The sequence below is a fragment of the Camelus ferus genome, chromosome 1 (genome assembly GCF_009834535.1).
Source record: "Camelus ferus isolate YT-003-E chromosome 1, BCGSAC_Cfer_1.0, whole genome shotgun sequence".
Lineage (NCBI taxonomy): Eukaryota > Metazoa > Chordata > Mammalia > Artiodactyla > Camelidae > Camelus > Camelus ferus.
The window spans coordinates 1,454,501-1,478,432 of record NC_045696.1 but is presented as its reverse complement, the minus strand read 5'-3'; the positions used below and the strand labels follow the sequence as shown (position 1 = coordinate 1,478,432).

Genomic DNA, 23,932 nt, shown 5'->3' with positions numbered 1-23,932 from the left:
AGGTGTTTAGTATAATTTCCACCTGCAGTTTGGAAACAACCGTTAGAGTTTTAAGTTACTACTTATTCTTTTTCCACTGGGGGGATTATCCACGTCTCCTTGACATTCTTTGTGCATTGAAACTGCAGAGGGGAACCTTTTTCCTCCACCTTCCTGGGTTCTTGGCTAGGACCCTGTAAATTAGACTAACCGAAGACAGATGAACAAGAGAAAAACAGTTTAGTAACTAACACACGCAGGTCCCGTCCGTGGGGGAAACCTCAGCGAGGAGCCACTCGAGGCGAGGTTGGGACTGGGGCCTCTGCAGCGTCTCAGCGAGGAGCAGCGATGCTGAGGCTCCGGGGGCACCCTTGGGAGTGGGTGCCTGGGGGCAGGCTGGTGTGCGCAGGTCCGCCTGGCACCGACCCTGGGGTCCTCACGGCCACGTGGTGTCCTCAGACGGGGGGATTCGTGACAGTCCTCGTCTCAGGACTTTCTGTTTTTGGTCGGATAAGGGAAGCTCTGGGAAGGCTTCTTTCTGCCCCTGCTGATTCTGTTTGCCTCCAGCTCACCGTAACCCCAGCCCCCCGAGTGGCGTGTCTTGGGGGACTGTGTCCGGCCCTCACAGACCCTCCTGCTGACCATTTCTTGGAATGGATTCTGCAGAGCAGGGCTCCAGCTGCGTCCTGCCCGTGTGCTGTCCGAATGACGCCGCGGGGACTTGCCGCTTCGGGCAGGGCGTTGGGTCTTTGGAGACCGACGTGTTCAAACGGTTGTCAGCGTGTTCACTGGTTCTCTTACAGTTTGTCTGTGTACCGGGCTGTCTTGATGACTTTTCCTAAACTTGAATGAGGGCTTTACGTGCTGTAGCACGAGGCTCTTCACTGTTTTGTGCAGAAGCTCTTCCGGGCTGCTGCGAGTTGCCGTTGTCCCCCCAGAAAGCTGGCAAGGGCTGTCCTCTGGCAACTGGCAACCCCGGTGGGTCGCCCAGCGGCCGCTCTCCCCTCTGTCCCGCCTGCCCTGGGGGTTGTGGGCTCGAGTTTGCCTTCTGACCACGGGATGGGCTCTGCCTGTTTGGTCCAGGTGGGTGTGCGGTCCTGCCTGGTGAGCGCCCACCCAGGAAGGTGTCCGGTCTCCCCGCTCAGGCTGAGTGCCCATGGTGGCAGAGGCAGTGGGGGAGAGGAACGTCTCAGCCTGCGGATCCTCTCCCCTTCTCGTTTGCCTCTCACGGTCGTCCTGTACACGGATTCTCACTTACCTGAAAGGGTGGGGCCTGCAGGGGACAAGCCCCCAGCCCTGCGCCTGCCTCTGACCTGCCTGTAGTGGGGCCTCCGTGAGGGGCGGCTCAGGCGAGGACCTGGGGCAGAGGGCGGGAGAAGATGTCTGTGCTGTGGCCCGCACCCCCGAGCATTCTGGAGGGCTTGAGGGGACGGAGCATTAGCTTGGAGATGCGGGACCTGTGTTGGAGCCCCAGTGCCGTGCCTTGTTGGCTGCTGGATTTTGGAGCATCTTTTTATCTATGTTCATCAGGTGAGCATGGCATCTGTCGGGCAGATGTACAGTGTGGGCCTGCCTGGGACGTGTCCAGGGCTCCTTCAGCCGTGCCCCATGCCAGTGAAGCGCCGACACAGCTTGTCCTCTGTCCAGAGGAGGATGCGGTGCAGCAGAGGAGAGGTGGCCGAGCTCAGAGCTGCGAGGCCTTGCCTGGGAATGGAGTGACAGCTGGGCCTCCCTCTGGCATCTCTGAGATGTTTTCTGGGGGCATCGTCAGAGCTCCCCGGTGCAGATAGGGGCCAAAGCTTTGCCCTTGGCTTGGGCTGGCCCGAGGTCAGCACTGGGGACCCATCCCAGATCTGCTGAACCTGTTTCCACACACCCTCTAGGGGTCTCCAGCGCTGCCAAGTTCAGGACATTGACCCTGAGCCTGGTGGGTCCTGCCTTGCAGCTACAGGAGCACGGAAGCCCCCCATCTCCTCTCGGAGCCCAGGGTCTCCTTGTCCTGAGCTTCGAGGCACTGTCATCCAGATCCCCGATCCGTCTTCGCAACCTAACCTACTGTCTCCTGATCTGGTCCCCGGGGTGGCGGTGCCTTGGCGCGAGCCTGTGGGTCTGGGCGCTCTCATTGGGGGGCGTCTCAGTGCGCAGCAGGAAGAACTCCAGCCCTACGCCTCTGCACTGAGGCTGAGGGGTGTGAGAGAATCCTAGGCCTCCACCGATGGCATCGGCTGCCCGGGGGGCGTGGCCAGAATGTGCTTAAAACTTCGGGTGGTGTGAGCCTGAGAACCACAGGGGTGGGAGGGGGAACAGGGAGAGAAAGAAGCAAGGTGTTTGTTTTCTTTTGTGAATGGTCGGTGGGTGAGGCCACGCAGGGGAAGGAGCAGCTGAGAAGTTTGTTGCACTCACAGGTCCTACGGGCCGGAGCAGGGCCGCAGGACCAAGGGGGAGGAATTGGGGAGACCAGGAGGCAGCAAACGGGGATTGCCCGCCCCGGAACGGGGTCTCCCCCAGCCAGAAAGTTTTTTTTAGGATGTGAAAATGTCGTATTATACAGAGAATTAAAGAATATTTACAGGAGAAGAGGGCCTGGACTGTGAGGTGCAGAGGTCAGAGAGCCCGGGGTGCTGGAGGAAACAGGCGGGCAGCCTGGGGCAGCGCTGCTGGGGGTGCGGGGTTCAGGGTGTGGGGCATGTGCTTGCTGGCACGGGAGCCTCCCAGGCTGGTGGCTTGGGTGTGGCCTCAGCTGCTCATCTGTAAAAGGGGGTGACAACAGGACTTGCCCCCTGAGTGCTGCCTGTTTGGGGTTCAGGTGAGGCAGTAAGCGTGGAATGTTGGGACCAGTGCCCAGCTTCAGTAAGTGCCCAGTTGGCGCTGTGGGAGGGACTGGCCGTGTGTCCTGTTGAGCGAGGACCCTCTCTGCAGGCCGAGGTGCCCAGACGCCCCTGGGGCCCAGTGCAGATGTCTGTCACCCTCCCCACGCCTCCTTCTCCAGCAGCTCCTGTGTTTGTGGCATTTGTCAGCCTCGCCTCCCTATTGGCCAGCACCCTGGACCCCTTGGGGACAACGGGCCTGGTGGCTCCCCTGGGTTTGAGCAGGGGCCGGCAGCCTGGGGTAGGTGAGGTCATGGGGAAAGTGGCGTCCGGTGACTCAGCCGCTGCTCAGGGAGCTGCCGGGCTGTGAAGGCACGGGCTCCTGTCTGCCTGGATTAGCACATGCCCTTCCTGCGTCCTTGCTGTCCCCGCGTCTCTGGCCGCAGTGCCATCCCGCACCGCCAGTGTGGTCTGCGGGGGCGGGTTGTGGACGCCTTGCCCCCCTCCATGGGGGAAGGATGTCTGCTGCTCCCCTCCCCTGTGTGGACGTGCTCATGCCGTCGCCCGCGGCCCGGGCTCCCGTGGGCCCTGTTTGGCCCGTGGGGGTCTTGCTCGCGGCGTCTCTCCTGCACTTCCGCGCAGAGCCTCTGGGAGCCCTGCTGGCTCAGCAGCCAGGCCTGCTCCCAGGTTTCCTTCTGATGCCCCGCTGGGGCTCTGAGCTACGGGGAACCACTGGCTTCCCCTCAGCCCCTCGGACAGCCCCCACCCACCAGCAGCAGAATGTGGCTGTGTCCTGAGGGTCAGGGCCCGTGGGACTGTGGGCCTGCACAGGAAGCGGCTTCCCAGCTCCTCTGCGTCTGCTCTCGGGGCAGGGACTCGGGCGAGTGGCAGGTCTGGAGCAGGCACTCTGGCCTCTGCGTTCGTCCCCTCCTGCACGGGGTGCCACCTTGCAAATCACGTTTCCAGTTCTACATTCCTTTGTCCTGAAAAGTTGTAGGAGACAAGCCCCTCTCTGCTCAGACAAGCACCTGGGGTGTCGGCCAGGACTCTGTACCCTGAGCCGGGGAGTTCCGACCCCCAGACTCAGGTGAGACGTAAGCAGGTGGGGTGGGCCTGGAGGACAGGAGGGGGAAGTGGTGGCGGCAGCGTGTCTCCAGGGGAATGTGATGGTGGTGAGTGGACAAGACACCTCGAGGCTGCAGTGGAGGGACTTTGCCTTGGGGACGCCATGTCCGTCTCCTGGGGACGGTGCGGCTGAGACGGTCTCCCCTCCCCGGACCAGGCGGCCAGAGCTTCCCCGCCCCATGCTGGCCGCCTGCCACGGGCCCCGCAAAGCTCCTGCTCCAGAGCCGCTGCTCAGCAGAGGGCAGCGGAGCCGCGTCTGCTCGGAGCCGGAGCCGGAGCCGGGCCTGCTTCCCGACAGGAGGCGGAGCTGGGCGCTTTCCAGAGGCTATCTTTAGGGACTTTTAATTTTAAAAATTTATTTACTTACTTACTTACTTACGTGTCTTTTTTTAAACTTTGCTTTGAATGGAGGTGCTGGGGAGTGAAGCCAGCGCCTCGTGCAGGCTGAGTGCACCCTCCCCCGCTGCGCTGTTCCGCCAGCACCCCCCCCCCCCCGCCCCGTTGTCTTTAGCGACTGTGGCTGAGGCTCCCTGGTCAGAGCTGCCCGCCTGTCCTGCAGCTGTGAAGTCAGGGCTGTGACGCTTCCACCTAGAGCGTTTTCTGTACTTACCTCCACCCGCCCCGAGTGTAAGATAGGAACCGGGGAGGGTGGATCCCGAGACAGGACCGCTGCTCCGCTGGAGGCGCACTTTGGCCAAGGGGCTGTTTTGCTTCTCCTTGGCCTCCCTGCCCTCTTAGGACGCCGGAGGGGAGTCCTGGAAGTCCTGGGTGGGCCGGCGGAGGCCCTCCCGCTCTGTGCCGTGGTGTGCGCTGCCTGCCCGTTGGAGGTGGCCGCTGGCCTGGGTTGGCAGCTGTGAGCGCCCTGCACGTCGCCTGAGCGCTGTTCTCCTTGCCGAGGGGGGAGACCCTCAGGGAAGGTGCCCACTGCCTCCAGGGGCGTCCTGGCTAGCAGGACCTGCGCTCTGTGTGCTGGACCGGAGGACTGGGGGGCCTGGGCCTCTGCTCCGGGCCTGCTGGCAGCTGGGGGCTGCTGAGCTGAAGTGCTGGTGGCCGAGGCCACCCCATCACACGGTGGGCGGGCGGGAAGGCTCTTCTCACCCGAGTTTGCGTCGAGCCGGTTCTCTGGCAGAGGAAGTGGGGAAGGGCCGGGTCAGGGAGGCCGCTGAGGCCCCTGCTGCCCGAGTTTGAGAGGAAAGGGCTGGACTCTGCGTGGGAGGTGATGGGGCCTGCGTCCTCTCCCCCTGTTGTCCGGACTTCGGGGTGTTTCCGGCACGTTCTTCCCGGCTCTGGACGGGCTGTTGGTGGGAGGGGAGCAGGAGGGTTTGGCTGCAGCAGGGTGGTGTGAGGACGTGTGTGCTCTGCGCTGAGGGGTGATGTGTGCTGGGGCCTGGGTGCCACGGAGCCAGGCTCACAGCAGACCTGAGCATGCCCTGCACCCCAGTTCTCACCCTGGAGGAATTTGCTGTTTGGTCACAGGGCCCAATGGGAAGGGCGGGGGAGGGCCTGGGAGTGGAGCAGAAGAATTACCGTGAACGATTTGGGTAACGGACCGCTCCAAGGGGCGTCGGGAAGTGGGCATCCCCACGGCGACGGGTCTCAAGACAGCTGAGCCGGAGTCACTGGTGCTTGGACAGGGCCTTGGGCAGCGCCACCAGGGCGGCTCTCAGCGGCACAGGGTCCGCCCCCTGCCCAGGAGCCTCCGGGTAGCTGGGCCCTGTGGCCTCTTTCCCAGGAGCAGCGTGGGCCCGAGGGGCCTTGGCTCCATCATTGTCCTTTCTGTTCCCGGGGTGAGGTCACATCCTGCCCGCCCCTTCCTTGCTGGGGGCCCGAGGCTTTCTGTCAGGGACCCCGTCAGTGCATCCTTGCAGAGCTCTGAGTGCAGAGGCGGCCCAAGCGGGTGACCCCTTCCCCTGTCCGGGAATGTGTGGTGGTGACCCGCTCACGGCAGCGAGGCGGGCTACGTGTTCATGGGGTTGAGAATTTGAAAGTCTTAAAAATGGCTTAAAGGCAGTGCCAGCGGAACGAGGCGCCCTGGGGAGCAGGAACGCTCACCAGTCTGGCCCCTCCTGCGTGCTGTGCTGCCCTCATATCTTGGGTGCTCTGATGGGACGTAGTCGTGTTTAGTTGCGTGTGAAGACACTGTGTCCAGGTGCCACCCCAGGCAGAGGAGAGTCCCAACGCGGTGGCAGCGGTGAAGACCTTGGCCCCCGAAGGCTGGCATCTCGCTGCAGTGGGACATCCCTGTGCTCAGGGGACAGGAGGCCCCAGAGGCAGCGGCAAGTGTTCTGTGGTGGGAGGTGGCCCTGGCATTGCTCTGGGGTCTCAGGGGCAGTAGGAGGGGCTAGGCTGTGACAGGGCCCCTTTGCTCCTTCCTGTCTGTGCTCCTGGAGCTGAGCTGGTGCAGGGGTGGAAGCCAAGTCCGCGACCCTGAGTGGGCGCGGGGCCCCTCCCCGCAGGGTGCACCTAGCAGAGAACTGAGAAGTCAGGGACTAGCCTCCTGCTAAAGTGACCTTCTGTAAGAGACACTTCCTGATTGGAAAGGCAGGAAGTGCATGTGGTAGAAAAGCCAGAGAATCGATGTTACAAGTAAAGGCCAGCCCTGCGTCCCCACGTGGACTGCGTCTGGGCCCCACTCCTGCTCGCAGAACGTGCTGCTCGCTGACCTGGGTGGAGTTGGCGCTGCCCGCCCGGGAAGTGGCCGCGCACTCCTCGGTGGGCTTGCCTCACCGCCCTTTGTCCAGAAGGGCCCCTCGCCGGGCAGCTCGGTGACGCTGTGGCCCGGCCCAGGGAATGTCCACCTGGGAACAGCCCTGGTTGTCTCCTGCGAGGCTCACACAGTGCCTCTGTCCGGGGCTCCACACACTGACCGGGAGGCCCTCCTGGCCACCGGAAGGACGTGGTGCCCCTGGAGCGCCTGCGCGGCAGCAGTTTCTGGAATTGTTTTCTCATGTCAGCGGAGCTGGGCCTGGACGCCGCAGGTTCTCTGGTGCTCCTTCTCCATCACCAGATAGGGTGGCCCGAGAGCCTTCCCCATCTGCTCCTCTCCTGCAGTTCCAGAACCTTCCTCCAAGGGGGGGACACTGTCTTTACAGCACTGTCCACTAGCATTGGTCTTTGGGCTGCCCAGGGCTGAGCCGCAGGGCTTGTGCTGGGCCTGGAGAGAAGTGACAGGCAAGCTTCAGGGGTGTGCAGACTGGACCGGCCTTGACATGGTGCCTCTGCCCTCTTGGTGCTGGCCAGTGTCCCTCTGAGTGTCCCCCATCCTGCCCGGATGGCCTGTCCTCATGGCCACGGTGCCAGGGCCTAGGGTGGGTCCCCTTTCACAGGTGCTGACTTAAACACCTGGGGGACCCACACGAGGCTGCTGTCCTGAGGGTGGACGCTGGACTGTCTGGGATTGGATTTCAGTACCAGAGTCGGGAGGATGAAGCTGGGGCATTGAGCGTTCTGTACAGCGAGCATCCCTCTGCCCTGCACGTGTCTGATAATTTCCACTAAAGCCCCTGCGGAGCCGGGCCCCTCCCTTTGGCTAAATTTGCATGTCTCTTTTCTGCAGCCCTGGAGATGTCCAGAGATGGATGGAGCGCTGTCCTGGGCAGCCGTCCTGCTGTCACTCAGGACCAGATGCTCCCGATGCCACTAGGGTGCCCAGATGCTGCCTTCTTCTTGGGGCTGGTTCCCCTGGCCCATGGGCCCCCACCCCTGCCAACCCTCTCCCACTGTCTCGTTTAAGGCTGTAGCTTCAGTGCAGAGCGAGGGCTTTGCCAGGCCCTTGAGGGTTTGGGCTTTTAGAACCCTCTGGATCTGCTGGGGGCGCCCAGTGGGGATGCTGAGGTGAGCAGACCGGTTCCTGCCTGTTCCCGCCTGTGCCCCAGGGGCAGTGTCTGTTTGCCACCTGGGCAGAGACGTCCCGAGTTCTTGGGGCCCGCGGGGCCTGCTGCCAGCATCCCAGGCGGCCTCTGTGGGGCTGCAGCTCTGCAAGTCCTTTGCGGCCTCAGGGTGGGTGTGCTTCCGGGGGCCATGGGGACGGGCTGCGGGGACGTCCCCACCCATGTGTGCACCTGCTCCTCGTCGGATGTGGTGGGTTCACGATTCCATCAGTCTCAACAGGTTGTAGACTTCTTTTGAAATTATTTAAAATTTGTAGAAAATTGCAGGATTAGGGGAGAGAAAACCTCTTCCTGAACGTCTGAGAGTGAGCGCTGACACCTCTTGTCTCCCGGAGGTTCGTGGTGAGGCCGCCTCCCGCCGCTGGCGCCCGTGCTCAGACCCACACCCGGACACGGGCCCTCACCCCACCCAGCCCCAGAGTGGTGCCCTCATCGCTCCAGGGTTGGTTTGGCCCCACACTGGGCCCCATGGACATCTCACACTTGCACCCCCGTGGTCTCTGACAGCTGCAGGGGCGCACACGCCCCCCTCCCTGCGCAGGCTGGGTCCCCTGGTGCAGCGCCCCCTCTCCTGTTCGCCCCGGGCCCCCACACAGGTCAGAGCAGCCGCTGACTCGGCCGAGGGTGACTGGCAGTTGCTGCGCTGCCCCTTTCTGCTGTGGGAGGTTGGGGTGGCGGCGGGGAGACTAGGTCAGCTCCAGGCACATCTGGAAGTTTGAACAGGAGGCCCCAGCGTGCGGAGGTGGCTCTTGGAACCAGGATTAGATCCCCGTGGGAGTCACAGGTCCTGGGTTTACGCGAGTCCCGGGGTGGAAGGCGCAGTGGGACAGGAGCCCTGCTCCTCGGACAGCCGTGTTCTGCTCGGTCTTCATTAGACATCCTGGGTCTGTTGCAATAGCCCAGAGGACCTGCGTGAAGACATGGATCTTGCGCAAGTGTGTACAGGTGGAACGTGTCCTGGGCTTAAGCCGCATTGTCTGAGAAGACCAGTTAAGGCCCAGCCAGTGGGGCGGCCTGGGCCCCGCCCTGTTTTCAGAGCAGACTGTTGGCAGAGACGCTCTCAGCCTCGTCTGGCGTCTCCTGCCCAGCGCCCTCCCACCTGCGCCCTGCGGGCCACAGCCCTGACGGGGAGCCGCCAGCCCCGCAATGTCTGCTCCCTGAAGCATGCTCCCTGCCTGCCCTGGGCCCGGCTGTGTGCACAGAGCCCGAAGACCTTGGCATGTTTCTCTGAAGGCAGCTCTCTTCCCCCGGTTGGAAGAATTTCGAAGGGGCAGCCGCAGTCCCAGGATTTGTGTCATAAGTTCACAGAGCAGGCTGGAGGTCCCCCTTCTCTCCGCCCACCTGTGTCCTCAAGAGGAAGTGGAGGCTCCAAGAGGCCCAGTGAGAGGACCCTCCTGCGGGTCTCTGGGTGCCCCCGAAGCCACGTCTTGCCTTAGCACCAAGGGACGGGGAGGGCAGCTTCCCTGCTGGCTGCTCCAGCCTGCCTCCTCGGTGCCACCTGATGCTCCAGTTGTCGCCTCCGAGCCTCCCGGGACTCCCCCACGGCTTCTGCCGACACTGGCCGACCGTCATCGTCCAGCTGGGAGTCAGCGTGGACAGGCGTGGGGCTGGCCCAAGTGACGGCAGCTCACGCCAGGTCACGGGCGCCGCGCTGCGGCTCGGCTGGCCTCCCACCTGGAGTGGGCCTGCTTCCACCCGCTCTGCCTGCTGCGGACGAGGTGGCAGCCCTAGGCAGGCCAGAGGAACTCCGCCTGAGTGCACACCTTGTGTGTGGTTTATTTCGGGGGGAGCCTCCAAAGCCCAAGTGTCCAGTGGCCCCCGGGGGGTAGGGCGCAGCGTGGAGCCGCTCTGCCGTGGGCCCAGCTCTCAGGCTCTGTTCTCATCTGGCTTGCGGCAGTTCCCTGCAGCCTGGGGCAGGTTACAGCCCCCACCGCCCTGCCCAGCCTCAGTCTCCTTGTCTGCAAAAAGGGGCTAGTCCATAGGGTCGCTGATGGACACGTGCCCTGTGCTCCTGGGCCGGCCGATTTCTTCAGGTCGCCCATGGGTGTTACAGGTGTTGCCCCTTCCTTCCTGGTGACAGTGACCCGATGCTGGCTCTGCAGGTCCTTGTTGGGGGTGGGCAGGCGAGGTTCACACGTGGCCTGCTTGTGCAGGAGGCTAGGCTCCTGCCTGGCTGGTGGCAGGAAGCTCAGCTCCGCCTCGTTGGTGAGAAGGTGGTGTGGTGGTCAGCTCGAGTGGCGGTGACAGCCTCAGGCTGGACACCCGACGTCCCACGTCAGGAGGATTGATTTCTCCCGAGGCCCCTCTCCTGGGCATGTAGGTGGCCGTCTCCTCCCTGTGTCCCACATGGTCGTCGCTCTGTGTGTGTCTGTGTCCTGATCACCTCTTCTCATAGGGACCCGGTCAGACTGGATCAGGGCCCACCCTAGTGACCTCACTTTAACCTGATTACCTCGTTAAAGGTCCTCTCTCCAGATGCTGCCCATTCTGGGGTGCTGGGATGAGGGCTTCGACACACCAGCATGGGGGCACGGTTTATCCCGTCACAGCGGGGACGGCAGATGTGCTGCTGGGGTGAGGAAGGCTCAGGAGAAGGGGGGCGGCAGGACTGGGCTGCATGAGGGCAGCACCAGGGAGGACAGGCCAGCGAGATGGGAGGTTGGCGAGCAGGGCAGGTGGGGGCGGGGGTCCCAGGGCGGCCTGAGTTCCCGGCAGAGGTGTTCAGGGAACAAAGGTGAAGGTATGCGTTGTGCTTCTTGCCCTGTTGTGGGCGAGTGAGACCTGCACACGTCCCCCACACTGGCAGATGAGGGGGGCAGACGGCTCCCAGAGGGGCAGGGATGGTGCCGGGGAGTCCACGGGGCATGGTGGGCCCTGCCCGGTCACTGCCCACTCCTGCCACCTGGCCTGGGTCACCCTGGGGTTGGGTGGGGGTGTGTTGGAGGGGCTGGGCTCCACGGGCTGGGGGACCGCACGCCCGCTCACCCCGTGCTCTCTGCCCTCAGGTGTGGAGACCAAGGCTGTTCTGCCCAAGAAGGAGAAGCTGAAGCTGAGGCGCGAGCGGTGGCTGCACAGTAAGCTCAGCCTGTCCCTGTCCCCGTCCCCGCCCCCGCCCCTGCTTTGTCCCGGCACGGACCCCCGGACCCCCGCGAGGCCCACCCCTGCTGATGCGCGGTCGGGCCAGGCCGTGGAGGGTCCGGGCCGCACGCGGGTCTGCACAGCCTTGGCGGGCTCCCCTCCCAGGGCGGCGGGCTCAGGCAGCATCGTTCTGGGTTTGGCCCCGCGATGAGATGTGTAGTCACGACGGGGACGTGTGCCAGTCGGTGTCATCTGACACAGCCCTTCCAGGGTCACTTCTCCGTTCCCCATGTCCCTCCAGTATGATCTGCGTTATTTTTTCCTTGAAGGTTTTAAAGCGTATGTTTTTCATTTTTTAAAGAGATTTGTCAGTTTCTTCCACGATGATTGGTTTCATGTTTCCTGTCACTTGGGGGTGTTTCTCAAGGAAATGGTCCATCCATCCATTTACTTTGTCGTGGTCCCTTGTGTGGAGCTGTGCAAAGTGTTCTTGTAAAGTGAGTTTGGGAAATTGGATAGACTGCGACCACTGGGGCCCTGAACGGTGTGGGGCCACGGTTCTTTTATGACACATTTTCTTCCGTGGTAGTCGGTCTTTCTCTTTAGCTGCTTGAGACAATCTTGGTCATTCGTTTTCCTGTTTAAAAAGAAGTCATCTGATCTGATCAGACCCCAGCCTTGATCAGCCGAGAACGGTTGGTTTGTCATTAAGTGTCCTGCTTGTCGGTCTTTGTGCCGCTTCTCTCGTCTCTGATCAGTCCCGTCACCTTCATCCCGAGAAGCCTTGTGCTTCGTTGTCAGCTCTACCTGTGTGTTTTCTAAATGATCAGTTCCTGTTTTCTTAGTGCCTTGTTCTTGGTTTCTTTAGGTTTGCTTCAATGCCTTAGTCAGTTGTTTTGTATGTTTTGTTTAGGAAAGAAAGGCTGTGCATTAGCCTCTGAACATAGCTTTAGCTGCATCTCCCAAGTTGCCTTGACTTAGCATTTATTATGGAAAATTTTGTACAGAAAAGTAGGGGGAATTCCACAGCAAACACCTCACTTCTTTATCACATATCTGTGCACCCGTCCAGCCCCATCTGTCTGTCCAGCCACCAGCCCGAGTTTCATCTGTGCATTCTGAAGTAAATTACAGGCTTCGCTGCACTTTCTGCCAAATAGTTCTGCTGGAGTTCAGTGTTTGTTTGTGGATCTTTTAAAATTTTTATTTTGAGGTAAAATTTACATACAGTGAAATGCAAATCCTGTGTGCTACTCAGTGATGTGTGACAAATGCCGAGACCTGCACAGCCAGAATCCCTCCAGGATGCAGAATGTCACCCCCCAGGACCCCTTCCCTGGCTCGCTTCCCCGGGATGACCACTGCCTGGTCTTCTAGGTCAGAGTTTGGTTGTCACTGTCCTGGATGTCGCGTCGGGGGAGTCACATGGGACTGTGCTCTCTGTGTCTGGGTTCTCCTGCTCGGCACGGCCTTGGGCTCCTCTGTGTCTTACGTAGCCGCGTTCCGTGCCCGTCTGTTGCTGAGGAGCGTTTCTTTGTACGGGCACACCGTTTGGCACCACTTTCCTGCGGATGGACACCTGGTCTTTTTTCTCTTTTTAGCTGCTGTGAGCAAGACTGCTATGAACATTCTTTACAAGTCTGTTTGTGGACATATGTTTTCGTTTCTCGGGGGTAAATACTTGGGAATGGAGCGCTGGGTCATAGGGCAGGTGTGTGTTTAGCTTTACAAGCACCTGCCAGATGCTTCTCCACATGGTGTACGTTCACAGCCCCGCATCGTGGGAGAGGTGCCGGGCCGTGCCGGGCCGCAGAGCGTGAGCTGCCGGCTCGTCTGGCTCGGGCTCCCTCACCGTGAACCGGTGTTTTCCATGCTGCTGCCCGTCTGGGCGTCCTCGGGGGCCGAGGGTCTGTTTCACAAGGTTATGGCTGGGCTGCTTACTCTTAAGCTCCAGGGTTCCTCTGTCCTGGAGACGAACCTGTCAGGTGTGTGTTTTGCAAATAATTTTCTCTCAGACTGTGACTCCCCCTTTATTTTCTGAACAACTGTGTTCAGGATCAGAAGTTTAATTTTGAAGGGTCTTGTTTGTTTTTTCCCATATACGTCTCACACGTCCCGTGTAAGAAAAGCGCCCAGCCCCGAGTCAGAAAGGCGCGGTCCTGCTCCTCTGAGCGCCGTGGTCTGGGCCTTTGTGTTCAGATTGCTGGTCCGTCTTGAATCGCCATTTGTCTGTGGTGACAAGCACAGTCAGGGTTCTTCCCCCCTTCGATGTGGGTGTTCAGCTGTCCCAGCACCATTTGTTATAAAAAGACTTTTCTTTCCTCATCCAGTTGTCCTGGTGTCTTTGCGAACAATCAGATGGCCTTCCAGGAGCGGTTCTGCTTGTTGGGCCGTCTCGGTACCAGGCTGTCTGATTGCTGCGTCTGTGAAGCTCGTCTTGGGATCAGATGAGGGAAGTCCTGCATCGCCCTGGGCAGTCCGGGCCCGTATTGTTCCCGTGTGAATCTTCACGGGCCTGTCGGTTTCTTAAAAGCCCCCCCCCCCGAACCGAGGGGGCCGTGAGCGGGCCTCCTCTGGCCTGCAGGTCAGTCGGGGGGCTGCCGTTCTAGCGCTGCTGGCGCATCGTCCGGGGACGTGGCGTCCCCTCCGTTTGTGTGGATCTTCCTCAGGCTCTGTCAGCGCGCTTGTGGGGTTTTCGGAGTGAAGCTCTTAGATTTGTTTCGTGTGGACAAGCTTGTTGCAGTGTTTGTGCTTTTCAGAGCTTTTGTGCATGGAATTCTCAAAAGCTTATTTTCCAGTTTTCTACTAGTAGAGAAAAGTATGTTTTATTGCCATTAATTTTGTGTCCTCTGACCTTGCTGCAATCACGCATCAGCCCTGTAGCTCCCTTAGAGCTCTGTGCGTCATAATCCTGCCGCTTACAACACAGGCTCACGTCTCGCTTTCCAAACCGTGTTTCATGTCGTCCTCTCACCCTGCGGCCATGGCTCGAGCCTCTGCAGCATTGAGAGAAGAAATGAGAATGGCTTGCAGTCTGCAGGGGCAGGGGCTGGCCGTGGCCAGTGTCCTGTGCACCCGCCTTGTTCAGGGTCAGCAGCCCCGGCCGCGGGGGTGCAAAGGCTGCTGGCCCTCGGGCGCTCTCCGTTTCAGGCCCTGTTTATAAGGAACGTCCTTCAGTTTTTACAGTGGAGCAAGGGGGCATGACCGGGATGGACGGGCCTTCAGGGAGCTGGCACAGCCCTCCTGGGCACCACATGGAAACGCGAGTTTCAGCCCAAAAAGACTCCCCGCATCAGCGTCCACAGGCAGCGAAGTTGTTTTCGGAGGCCCAGTTTGCACAGGAGTGCTTTCGTGGCCACACCTCGGGCTGGTTTTGAATGAAAACTCCTAGGATGAAGGCATGTCGGCCTGACTGCCAGCTGCCAGCTTGTTGCTCTGCAGCGCAGGTTGCGGGGAGGGCCTTTTTGTGCCCGTCGGCTCAGGAGCAGGTGGGCCATCGCAGTCCACTCTTGGGGATGGAGGGGGGCTCACCTGGAGAGAGGTCACCTTCACGGTCTAGGTGCAGAGCTGCGACAGGCCAGCGACGGGGGGAGGGGCCCGATAGCTACCGGCCTGGAGGACACAGCTGCCTCTGGCCAGAAAGGGCAGGGCGGGCTCTGTGGGCTCGGCCGGAAGAGGGGACGTGGGCAGGCGGGGCCCGGGTCAGGGGACGCGGCCAGGCTGCCCTCTCCGGCTAAGAGCTGCCGGTGCAGAGCACTGGGCACGGAGCTGGCACCCCTTTCAGTTGGCTGCTCTCACCGCGGTGGGCGCCGCCTTCCAGGCTGGGGCGAAGGGGCACCCGAGTCTGAGGACAGGTGCGCTTTGATGGCACGTGAGCAGTACGTTACAGGCTTGCTCGAGGAGCACAGAGCAAGCTAGTGGCCCCAGTTATTGCCAGGCTCGGTGCCGGCCTTCTGCTCAGGAGCAGCCCCTGGCTGGTTGGGTGAGGCTGAGCTCCCAGCACCCTCTTCTCACTCCTGTGTACGCACGGCTCAGCCCCGTCTCTCCCTGCACCGTCGCTGCGTGTGTCGGAGGCACACAGGGCGCCGTGTTTCTGGTAGGTTCCCTCTGTTCTTGGCTCTGTTGTGTTTTGTCCTGTGTGGATAGTGGGTTCCAGCAGGTTCTTTTGGCACTTCTTGTGGTCACTCTGGCTTTTCCCTTCAAAGTGGCCACCGCAGTGGTGCCGGCACGCATCTCTGTTGTGCTGTCCTCGCGTGCCTTGGATACACCCTTGGTGGGCGCCTGTCGTTCACCTAAAGCGCTCCGCCTTTCATGGGCCGACCCTTCTGTAGGCACTTCACCTGTCCTTCTGGGGGCCGGGCCTCTGCTTTGCTCTCCGTGGTCCCGTGCGGCTTTGGTGCTGGGTCTGTCAGCCGGGGAGGGAGCCACCCGGTTCCGTCCCCACCTGAGCCCTAGCCCTGGCCGTCTCGGCCCACCTGGGGGCCTGGGCTCTCTGGGAGAGGCGCCCGGCATGATGAGGTGCTGAGTGAGTTGTTTATCCTGGCAGGAGGGGAAGTGCTGATTGTCACCTTGTAAACCCTAACAGCCTGGCCTGAGGGGGGGCTTGGGGCCCAGCGCGTGAGGCCCCGAGGGGCAGGCAGTCTTTGTCCCCAGAGCTCGGCTCTTTGGGGCAAGGCAAACGGCCCTCGCTGCACAGGCCCCTGGGCTCTCCCAGTCTGGGCTGGCTGGGCAGGGTGTCCCTGTCTTGGCTGGTCTGAGTGGGCCTTTCAGAAGGTGGGGGCAGCGCTGTCCAGGACTGCGAGCTGGAGAGGAGCTGCTCCGGCCGGCCTTCCCGAAGCCTGCTGGGCCCCCCAGGTGGTTTCAGTTTCCACACGTGATTATTACTACTGTTTTGCACATGCCTGTTAGGGTCACCACGCACCCTTTTCACGTACACATCCTGGGCTCCGGGGGGCGGTGCTGAGCACACACACGTTCTTTGTTAATCGGTGGGCTCTCCTGAGTCTGTCCTCACTCAGGGGTCCCAGTTCAGGTCCCCGTCCTCCGGGCCTGCCCTGTGCCTGGTGTCATCTCTTCCTCCTGGGTGCCTACCATCCCCTGCTGTCCCTGCCTGAGGGGCCGCCGGGCGGCCCCGACGCCAGAAGTTCAGGCGGTGGACTCGGCCCCTTGGGAGGGGGAGGGGAGGCGGAGGGGAGGGCCCGCCGCGCTGCTCTGGCGGCATCTCCCGGCCTCTGCCGGCCTCTGCCAGCCGTTTGTCAGGAAGGTGCTTGTAGTTCCCTTTCTGGGCGTGACTCAGAGTCTGCAGCCCAGCTATCTGTAGCCCAGTAAGCCTCGCACAGGCTCTGGTCTGACTGGCCAGGCCAGGCCCGCCGCAGCCGCGTCTGCAGGTCTCTTCGTAGCAGGGCTGTTTTTTTCTTTTTTAAATGAAGGGGATCTAATGCAGGTCAATTAACTAATCAGCTGCCACAGTCAGGTGGTCTCCCTGGGGCAAGATCTGCACACAGACCTGTGAGCTGGTGTTTTCCACGAGCCACAAGGTGGAAACAATGTGTTGACTACCTGTTTTTTGAGCAATTTTGAAGTAAATGTATTTAAAATGAAGGCCAAATCCCGGGTCACTGTCCCCTTCTCCACGGAGGGGCCGCAGTTCCTCCCTGCCCTGCCCTCCCCACCGCACACTGGAGCCCTGGGCCCGCCCCCCCCTCCTGCGGGCTGTCCCGGTGCCCCGTCCCCACGGGCCCGCCCCCTGTGCACAGATGTCTCGAGACCCAGTGGCACGCCTTCCCTCTCCTTTTGGGCTCGGACACTCTCCGTCTCGGTGTTCGGGACCCTCCCGCCTTGCGGACTGCTCCCGTGGGAACCACTTTCTCCCTCCTGGTGTGTCCCCAGGAGGCACTGGGAGCAGAGAGGAAGGTGCCAACTGCTCTGACTGTGTGGCCCCCGAGCCCCCACTCCCGAGTCCAGGCCACACGCTATCGTCCCTTCTCTGGAAAAGATCCTCAGTGCCTGTCACCCAGTCTCCTTGTCAACCCTGTGATTAGACAGTGTGCCTCTGTGATTAGGGGGAGAAAATAGCTCAGAGCCACCACCCCCAGGTTTCCAGGGCCGAGCTCGGGCTCTGGTGGGCTGGGGGTCAGGACCCTTACCGCTGGTATCCCACCTGCCAGTGAAGGTGGTGGGGGGTGCTTGTCCTCTGGTCATCATCTCTTGCTGACCCCTTGTCCCCTCCGCAGAAATCGAAGCCATCAAGCTGGCGGAGCAGAAGCGCAAGGCGGAGCGGAGGCGGCAGGCCACAGTGGTGGTGGGGGACCTGCAGCCCCTGAGGGACGCCCTCCCTGAGCTGCTGGAGCTGGAGGCCGGCGGCCGGCGTCTCCCTGCCAGACGGTGAGTGTCACGTCCAGCTGCCTGGTGGGTGCTGATGCGCGGAGGCCCGTCTCAACTCAGATACCCTTGCCCCGGGTCCAGCCGCGGGGCAGGGGCTGGGGTCTCAGGCCGGAGCTGCTCAGCAGGGTGCTGTGCCCGGCTGTCCCTGCCCGCCCCCCACCCCTGGCGCGTGGCCTGCCTCCGCTGCCTCCCTCCTGGAGCCAGACTTCCTCCCGGGCCTGTCCTGCCTCCCGTGGATCTGGGAGCTCCAGGAGAGCCGCCCCCTGCTGCTCCCAGGCTGCCGTTTCCTGGGCAGGACAAGGCCGCCGGCCTCGGGGGGAGGCACCGGTACAGGTGTGACCGCAGCCGCGGCTCTAGAGCAAATGGGGAGTTGAGGCCTTTCCGTCCCTCATCATTCCTGCATCGTCTCTAACTTTGCCTTTTTGAAATAATTCTTTCTCCAGCTGAATTCCCCTCTGATGAGAAGGGGTCTGGGCCCCCGGCCCCCTTTCACGGCTGTAGGTGGGGTGGTGGGTGCCATGCTCAGGGCCGCTTGCTGCAGAGCCAGGGGCTGGGCCCCAGGCCGGGGGCTGCCGGGATGGAAGCGCCCGGAATGTTGGGTCCAGACGAGGAGTGGCCACCAGAGCTGAGATTTGGCCACAGAACCGGAGCCTGAGATGCACATTCCATTCCTGCTTCTTGAACAAAAATGTGACCCGGTCAAGTACTCCTCCCCGGCTTCGAGTTTTCTCATCTGAAAAATGTGCTCGGGCCCCCAGAGGGGAGAGGGCCGCGTAAATACCGCGGCTGGCGGCCGAGGAGGGGCGTGCGACGGGGGCCTCCCAGCCCATCGGCCAGGGTCACCACGCCCCCCCCCCCCCCCGCGTGTGTCTTGGCGCTGGGGAGCTGTTTGCTTAAGGAAACGTTGTTTTGGAGCCGTTGTCGCTGCAGAGAAGCGGCAGAGGTGACACCAGGAGCCCCAAGCGCCGCGGCCCGCAGCCTCCCGTCAGCAGCCTCTTACTCCAGTGTGGGGCGTTCGTCACGCTCGGAACAGTGTTGATTCATAAGTAATAAGCTTAAAGTAATGCTTAATTTAAGCTCATAGTTTATCCAGATCTCCTCCGTTTTTACTTGGTGTCCTTTCCTGTTCCGGGACCTCACCCAGGATCCCACGTGACACCAGGTCATCATGTCCCCTTGGGTCTTCTCTGGGCTGTGACGGTTCCTCCGACTTTCTTGTTTTCAACGACCTTGACAGTTGTGAGGGGTCAGTCAGGCATTTTCCAGGACGCCCCTCCGTGAGGACCGCAGAGGAGAGGGCCCTTCTCATCACGGCCCGTCCAGGGCAGCCGTCAGCACGACCTTCCCCACGACCTTCACCGCGGCCGCTGACCTTGGTCACCCGGCACAGGGGTGTCTGTGGGGTCTCTCCGCCACATGGCTGCCCCCCCACTGTCCCCCGGAAGGGGGTCGCTGTGCACACCGGCACCCGAGGAGGGGATCCGCCCCCCTCCCTGAGGACGGAGCAGCGGTCGGACCGACGTGGATTCTCCTGGGAGTAGATTCCCTCGTCTCCCGGTGTGCTCACCAGTCGTTTACTTATGTCAGGTCGGACCCACGGGTGTTTATTTTCTGCTCTGGGCCGTGATCCAATCCAGCTGAATTTTGCTGCTGCACCGGCTCCAGCTCTGGCCACTGGGAGCTCTCAGGCGGCCCCGGTCCCTCTGACTCCCCCGCGGGGCTGTGTGGTTTGTTGCTGAGCACAGCCTGCCTCTCGGCACCGTGCGCTCCAGGCTCGTTTTGGGCATTTCTCGCTCCTGTCCCCGAAGTGGCGTCTCTCCGGGAAGCTGGGTCTTTCCACTGGACTTGGTGTCAGAAACCAGGACCTGGGTGTTGGCGTGGTGACTGCCACTGGGGAGTCGTTTCTGGGCCCTCTCAGCTGACAGCAGGGACATACGTGTGTGTCTCTTGACCCGATGTGTTCTTGCGCAGTTGGGGACCACCCTCGTGTCTACCGCCGGCTGCAGGTTGGGGCCCCCAGGCTGCTACTAGCTTTGGTGATTCTCACAAGCCGGTTTGCGCACGGCTGTCGTCTGTTACGGGGAGAGGAGACAGGCTGAAGTTGGCCAAGAGAGGAGACCAGGGGTGGGGACTGCAGGAGAGTTCCAGACGTGGAGCTTCCAGCTTTCCCTCCCCATGGAGGCTGGACGGTGGTCTTGCCCAGTACCAGCCTGCAGCAAGGTGAGGGACTGTGCTGGAAGGGGACGCCCACCCAGCTCAGTCCCTTGTGGACAGGTGGGCATGGCTGGCAAACTTTATCTTTGGCCCCTTCACTTGATTCTTGTGCCCTTTTGAGATGGATGGGAGCCCCATTTCACAGAGTTGGGGTCCCTGTCATCGCTCTCGTCTTTCAGCTCCTAGCACAGGCCCAGGCCCTGCAGGTTTGCTGCCTTCCCTCACAGGCCAGGATTCCCTGGAGCTCATGCCGGGGGTGCCCTGGAAAGCAGCAGGTCACAGCTGGCAGGTGTTTCTGTTACCACTGCCCCCCAGGCTTGTACTAAAAGTCAGAGTTGGGCAGGATGTGTGGTGGCACCCAGATCCTGAGGGCAAGGCCTGGGCCCCCTGTCACCATCTGGGACACCCTGACCGAGGCCCTGGGCCTCCCCCAGTCCATCCCCGTCTGTGGGTGGCCTTGCAGGGTGGCGGGTGAGAGCCTCAGGCCGCAGGTGGGCCCGGGGTGTCCCCAGGCTCCACCAGGTGGGTGCCGCGCAGCGCTGAGGCCGGCCTGAGAACCGCACGGCGCTCCCGGGACCAGAGCCGCTGCCCAGGGCCATGCTTACCAGCAAGAGATCAGCTTCTCTGGGAAGTTGCTCCTCTGGCTGAAGGTAGCGGCTGAGGGCAGAGAGCCTGACACGGGGAGCGCAGGTCTTAACGGCAGCAGGGTTTGCCCACCGGTGCTGCTTGGTTTCGGGGCCCCCCGTCCCCCTAGGGGTGGGTGAGCCATATGGGCCCAGTCACACCGGGGGGGGGGCCAGGCGAGGTGGCAGGAGACCCCCAGAGCTGGGCACACCTGGGCGCTCGGTGTGGCTGACAGAAGCCTGGCAGGAAAGCACTGGCCTGTTTTACATTTGGGGAAATTAAGGCTTCGGGGTTCCTCCCGGGTCAGCCAGCATCTGGAGCTGCCGCCCTGGTACTGGTGGGGCTGGGGCCCTCTTGCAGCCCGAGGACCAGTGTGGGCACTTGGCAGTGGCTGTGTGCACATCAGTCCTTCAGGCAGGTCTCTATCCGCTGTCCACCCTATCGGCCCCATGGCCAGAGCCAGGCCTGGACGCTGTGAATGAGCTGGGGCCCCCTGGGAGGGTACTTCAGAGCTGGTGGCAGGACTGGGGCAGGACGTCAGGGGTGCAAGCCCCCACCCCCGGGCTGCTGGTTTGGGTGCTGGGGGGTCAGTTCTGTTCCCCTGGTGGCCTTGGGGAATCACCCCACCTGTCTTTGTCCACAGCGCCAGTTAACTCCTGGAAGATTCCTCTGGAGGGGGTAGTTGTGCCTCCCTCTGAGCTGCCTACCAGGCCCTGGACGTGCCCTGAGGCTTGGGTGAGGGTCCTGCCCTTCCTTGCCTCCCACTGTGCCCCACCTGCCCCTTGGCCCCAAGGAGACCCCTGGGTGTGCTCGCACCGGGGGGCGGTGGACTCCCCTGTTGGAGCAGGAAGGGGTCCTGGGGGCCTTTCACGGGGGTGGGGATCCAAGGTTCCCGCTCCTCCCGCTGGAAGGCTGTGCTGGACCCAGGCCTCGCAACACACGGCTGCCTCCTGGGGGTGCTGGCTGGAAGGAGGGAGTCCTGAGCCCACCAACTCAGCTAGGGTGGGGCTCCTCAGAACTCTGGGTGGTCGGTGGGGTACCTGCCCCCTGGTGGCCACAGGGAGAAGGGTCAGCGGTGGGAGGAGCAGGGCCGCAGTGTCCTGGCCCAAGGCTGAGCCTGGAGGGGGTCCCGTACTGGGGGCCTGGAGCAGGATGGGATGGGCACTGGCACCCCAGAGCAGCCAGGGTGGGGCTGGAGGGCAGGGCACGTCTTTCATTCATAATTCACAGAGAAGCATGAATAAGAGATGAGGGCTCTTGGTCTGGAGACTAAATTTAGGTGTCGTCGCAGGACCCAGATGCTTTCCGCCGCCCCAGCTGGGTCCCTTTCCTGCCACGGGGCGCCCGTGTCTCCACGCGTCCGCACACGCTCCCAGAGTCACTCACGGGGTAGAGGGCCTGGTGTGGCCCCGTGGCCCCGAGTCTAGCGCGCTGGCGGGAGGTTCCAGGTGAAGCCGTGCTGTGCCAACTCACCTCTCTGTCCACAGTGGGGCTGCCAGCAGGCCTCGGCCAGCCGAGTTGAGCCGGATGAACGCGGCACAGAGGCTGCAGCTCCTGTGAGTATGGTGCTGCCCCCGCCCCCGCACATCCCTGCCCCGGATGGTCAGGCCTCTGGCCGCTTCCCCAGCCCCAGTCCACGCGGGGCCGGCTCTGGGCACAGCCTTGTGGTTATGGTGAGGGGAGCAGCTGCTCCTGGCTGTCGGGGGCCCAGGTCTTTGCTGGGGGCTGGTATGGGCACTCGGGGACCCTGCTGTCCTGGGCATCTTGGGGATGTAGACACGTGGCTTGGGCAGTCTGTCATCAAGTGGGGTCCAAAACCTCCCCATTACAGCCAAGAACGCTGGAGCCCAGTGTGATTTGGCCTTGTCCTTGGTCACACACCTGCACGGACAGAGCCCAGGCCCAGCCCCCCACCCCACCTCGCCAGCCCCGGCCAGGGCTGTCCCCACCACGACAGGCCCGCGTGGGTTTCTGACCAGGTCGTCTGAGTTTCAGTGGCAGAGGTGGTGTTCCCCAGGGGCCCCTGGCGAGGCCACCTGTGGCCATGCTGGGCCATGGGGTCTACTGGACGTGAACTGGCCCCAGCACTTCTGAAAGGTGGCGTGACCACGCCTGCTCCAGGTGGGGGCCGGCTGGGGTCGGGATGGGCCCAGAGTGTTGGCACTGCCATGGACTCTGGGGGCGTGGGACCTCCTGCAGGAGAGGGGCCCACCGAAGCCCGCCTGTCGCTCATCACCGCAGCGCCCTGGGGAGCAGGGCTGGTCGCGTGGTGCCGGGCTCACGCCCCTGGTTCCTGCTCCTGTCGTGGCCGCATCTGTTCTGGCTGCACTGGAGGGAGGCATGTCTTATGTAAGGTCTCGTGTGTGCAGGCGCCTGCCGGCTGCTGCCGTTCATGGCAGCTCCGTGTCTGTTCAGGGACGGGATGGGGCCTGTGTGACTGTGATGAGCCTGCAGGGCAGCCAGTCCCCTCCAGCCCAAAGCCCTGAAGCCTGAAGCCCTCAGACCCCACCTTGGCCTGCCCCCACCCGAGACTCTCCTGGCAGAATTTCACAGCCCCACTGCCTTCCTCACCCCCAACCTTGCCCTGGCCCAGGACCAGCCCTTTGCTGGGGTCCCTGCAGCGTGGCCAAGCGGGGGCCGGTCCCGGGGGTGCTGAATGCTCTTCCCGGCCCCCTCTGAGGAGCATGGGTTTGCTGACCTCTGATCTCCATTCTTTCAGAGAGGAAGAAAGGACGCGGTTTCAGGAGCTGCTGGCCAGTCCGGCCTACAGAGCCAGCCCCCTGCTGGCCATTGGGCGGCAGCTGGCCCAGCAGATGCAGCTGGACGGCAGCCAGCCCTGACCCGGCCCTGGGGTGTGCGTGAGCTCCGAGGACGCACAGAGGGCCGATTGCACCGCCCGCCCTGCACCACCAGGCCCCTCATGACGGTGGCTGTGGTCCTCGGCGCAGCTGGGCCCCGTGAGTGGGGGAGGGGAGCGGTTTACACGGCAGCATTGTGACAGCCTGTTTTGCAATGAAACAAGCGCTGGGAAAACGGCAGGATGTGTGTGGGGCTGGAAGCGGGCCGCCCAGGCGGCGGTGCGGCCCCGTGGCCTGCCTCCTTCACGCTTCCCTGTTTTGTCTGAGTTTGTCAACAGCAACCGCACATTTATTATATATTATTTTAAGAGAGAATCCTGGCTTCCTGGTTCTCCAGGGACTCCAGGGCGTGGCTGGACCACCTCCTGGTGACGCCCTCTGTCAGGGCCCCTGACTTCCCCCCGCACCCCAGGACCTTCCCTGTGGCCGCGTGGCGGCCATGCCAGAGCGGAGGACGGGGACGTGAGGTGTGAGCCGGCTCTGCTGTCCCTGCTGGTGAACCTCGGACCCCGCCCCGGAGTGTGGCTGGAGAAGCCACAGATGTGTGGGGACCGCCCCCCAGAAGAGCCCTGCCGCCCAGACAGGCGCGGGCCGGGGCTGAGAGCAGGAGTGCAGGTTGGAGAGCTTTGCCGAGAGCTTCTGGCTCGCCCCGCGCAGGCTGCCCTGTCTGAGTGGAGGGACCTCCGCGTTTGTATATCTGTTTTTTAATCTTTGTAGAATGAACTTGGATTACTTGGTAATAAATTTAAGTGACAGTGAAACAGCTTGGTGTTTTCTGTGCATTTTAAACATTTAGTTTGCTGTCCTGCTCTGCAGGGCGTGTGGTGCAGGCCTCTGAGGGGCTGGCTCTGTCTGGGCGGGTGCCCCCCCACCCCCAGGCGCTCCGGGGGTCCGTCACTGGGGCACGAGGCCCACAGGCCCAGGCTGGGGGGTGAGGAGGGGGGCAGGGGAGTGGGGGCTGGGGGACGAGCCC

The 23,932-nt window shown here is 62.4% G+C and overlaps 1 protein-coding gene across 1 annotated transcript in view; it reads left to right on the top strand.

Annotated features, from left to right (window-relative positions):
* FAM207A (family with sequence similarity 207 member A) overlaps positions 1–23,720 on the top strand; it is a 29,049-nt gene extending 5,329 nt beyond the window's left edge. The window contains exons 3-6 of the mRNA XM_032491481.1: positions 10,807–10,875; positions 17,113–17,263; positions 21,589–21,657; positions 22,821–23,720. Of these exons, the coding sequence (XP_032347372.1) occupies positions 10,807–10,875; positions 17,113–17,263; positions 21,589–21,657; positions 22,821–22,941 (410 nt within the window). The 3' untranslated portion in view covers positions 22,942–23,720. The remainder of the gene's footprint in view (positions 1–10,806; positions 10,876–17,112; positions 17,264–21,588; positions 21,658–22,820) is intronic.
* The last annotated feature ends 212 nt before the right edge of the window (positions 23,721–23,932 follow it).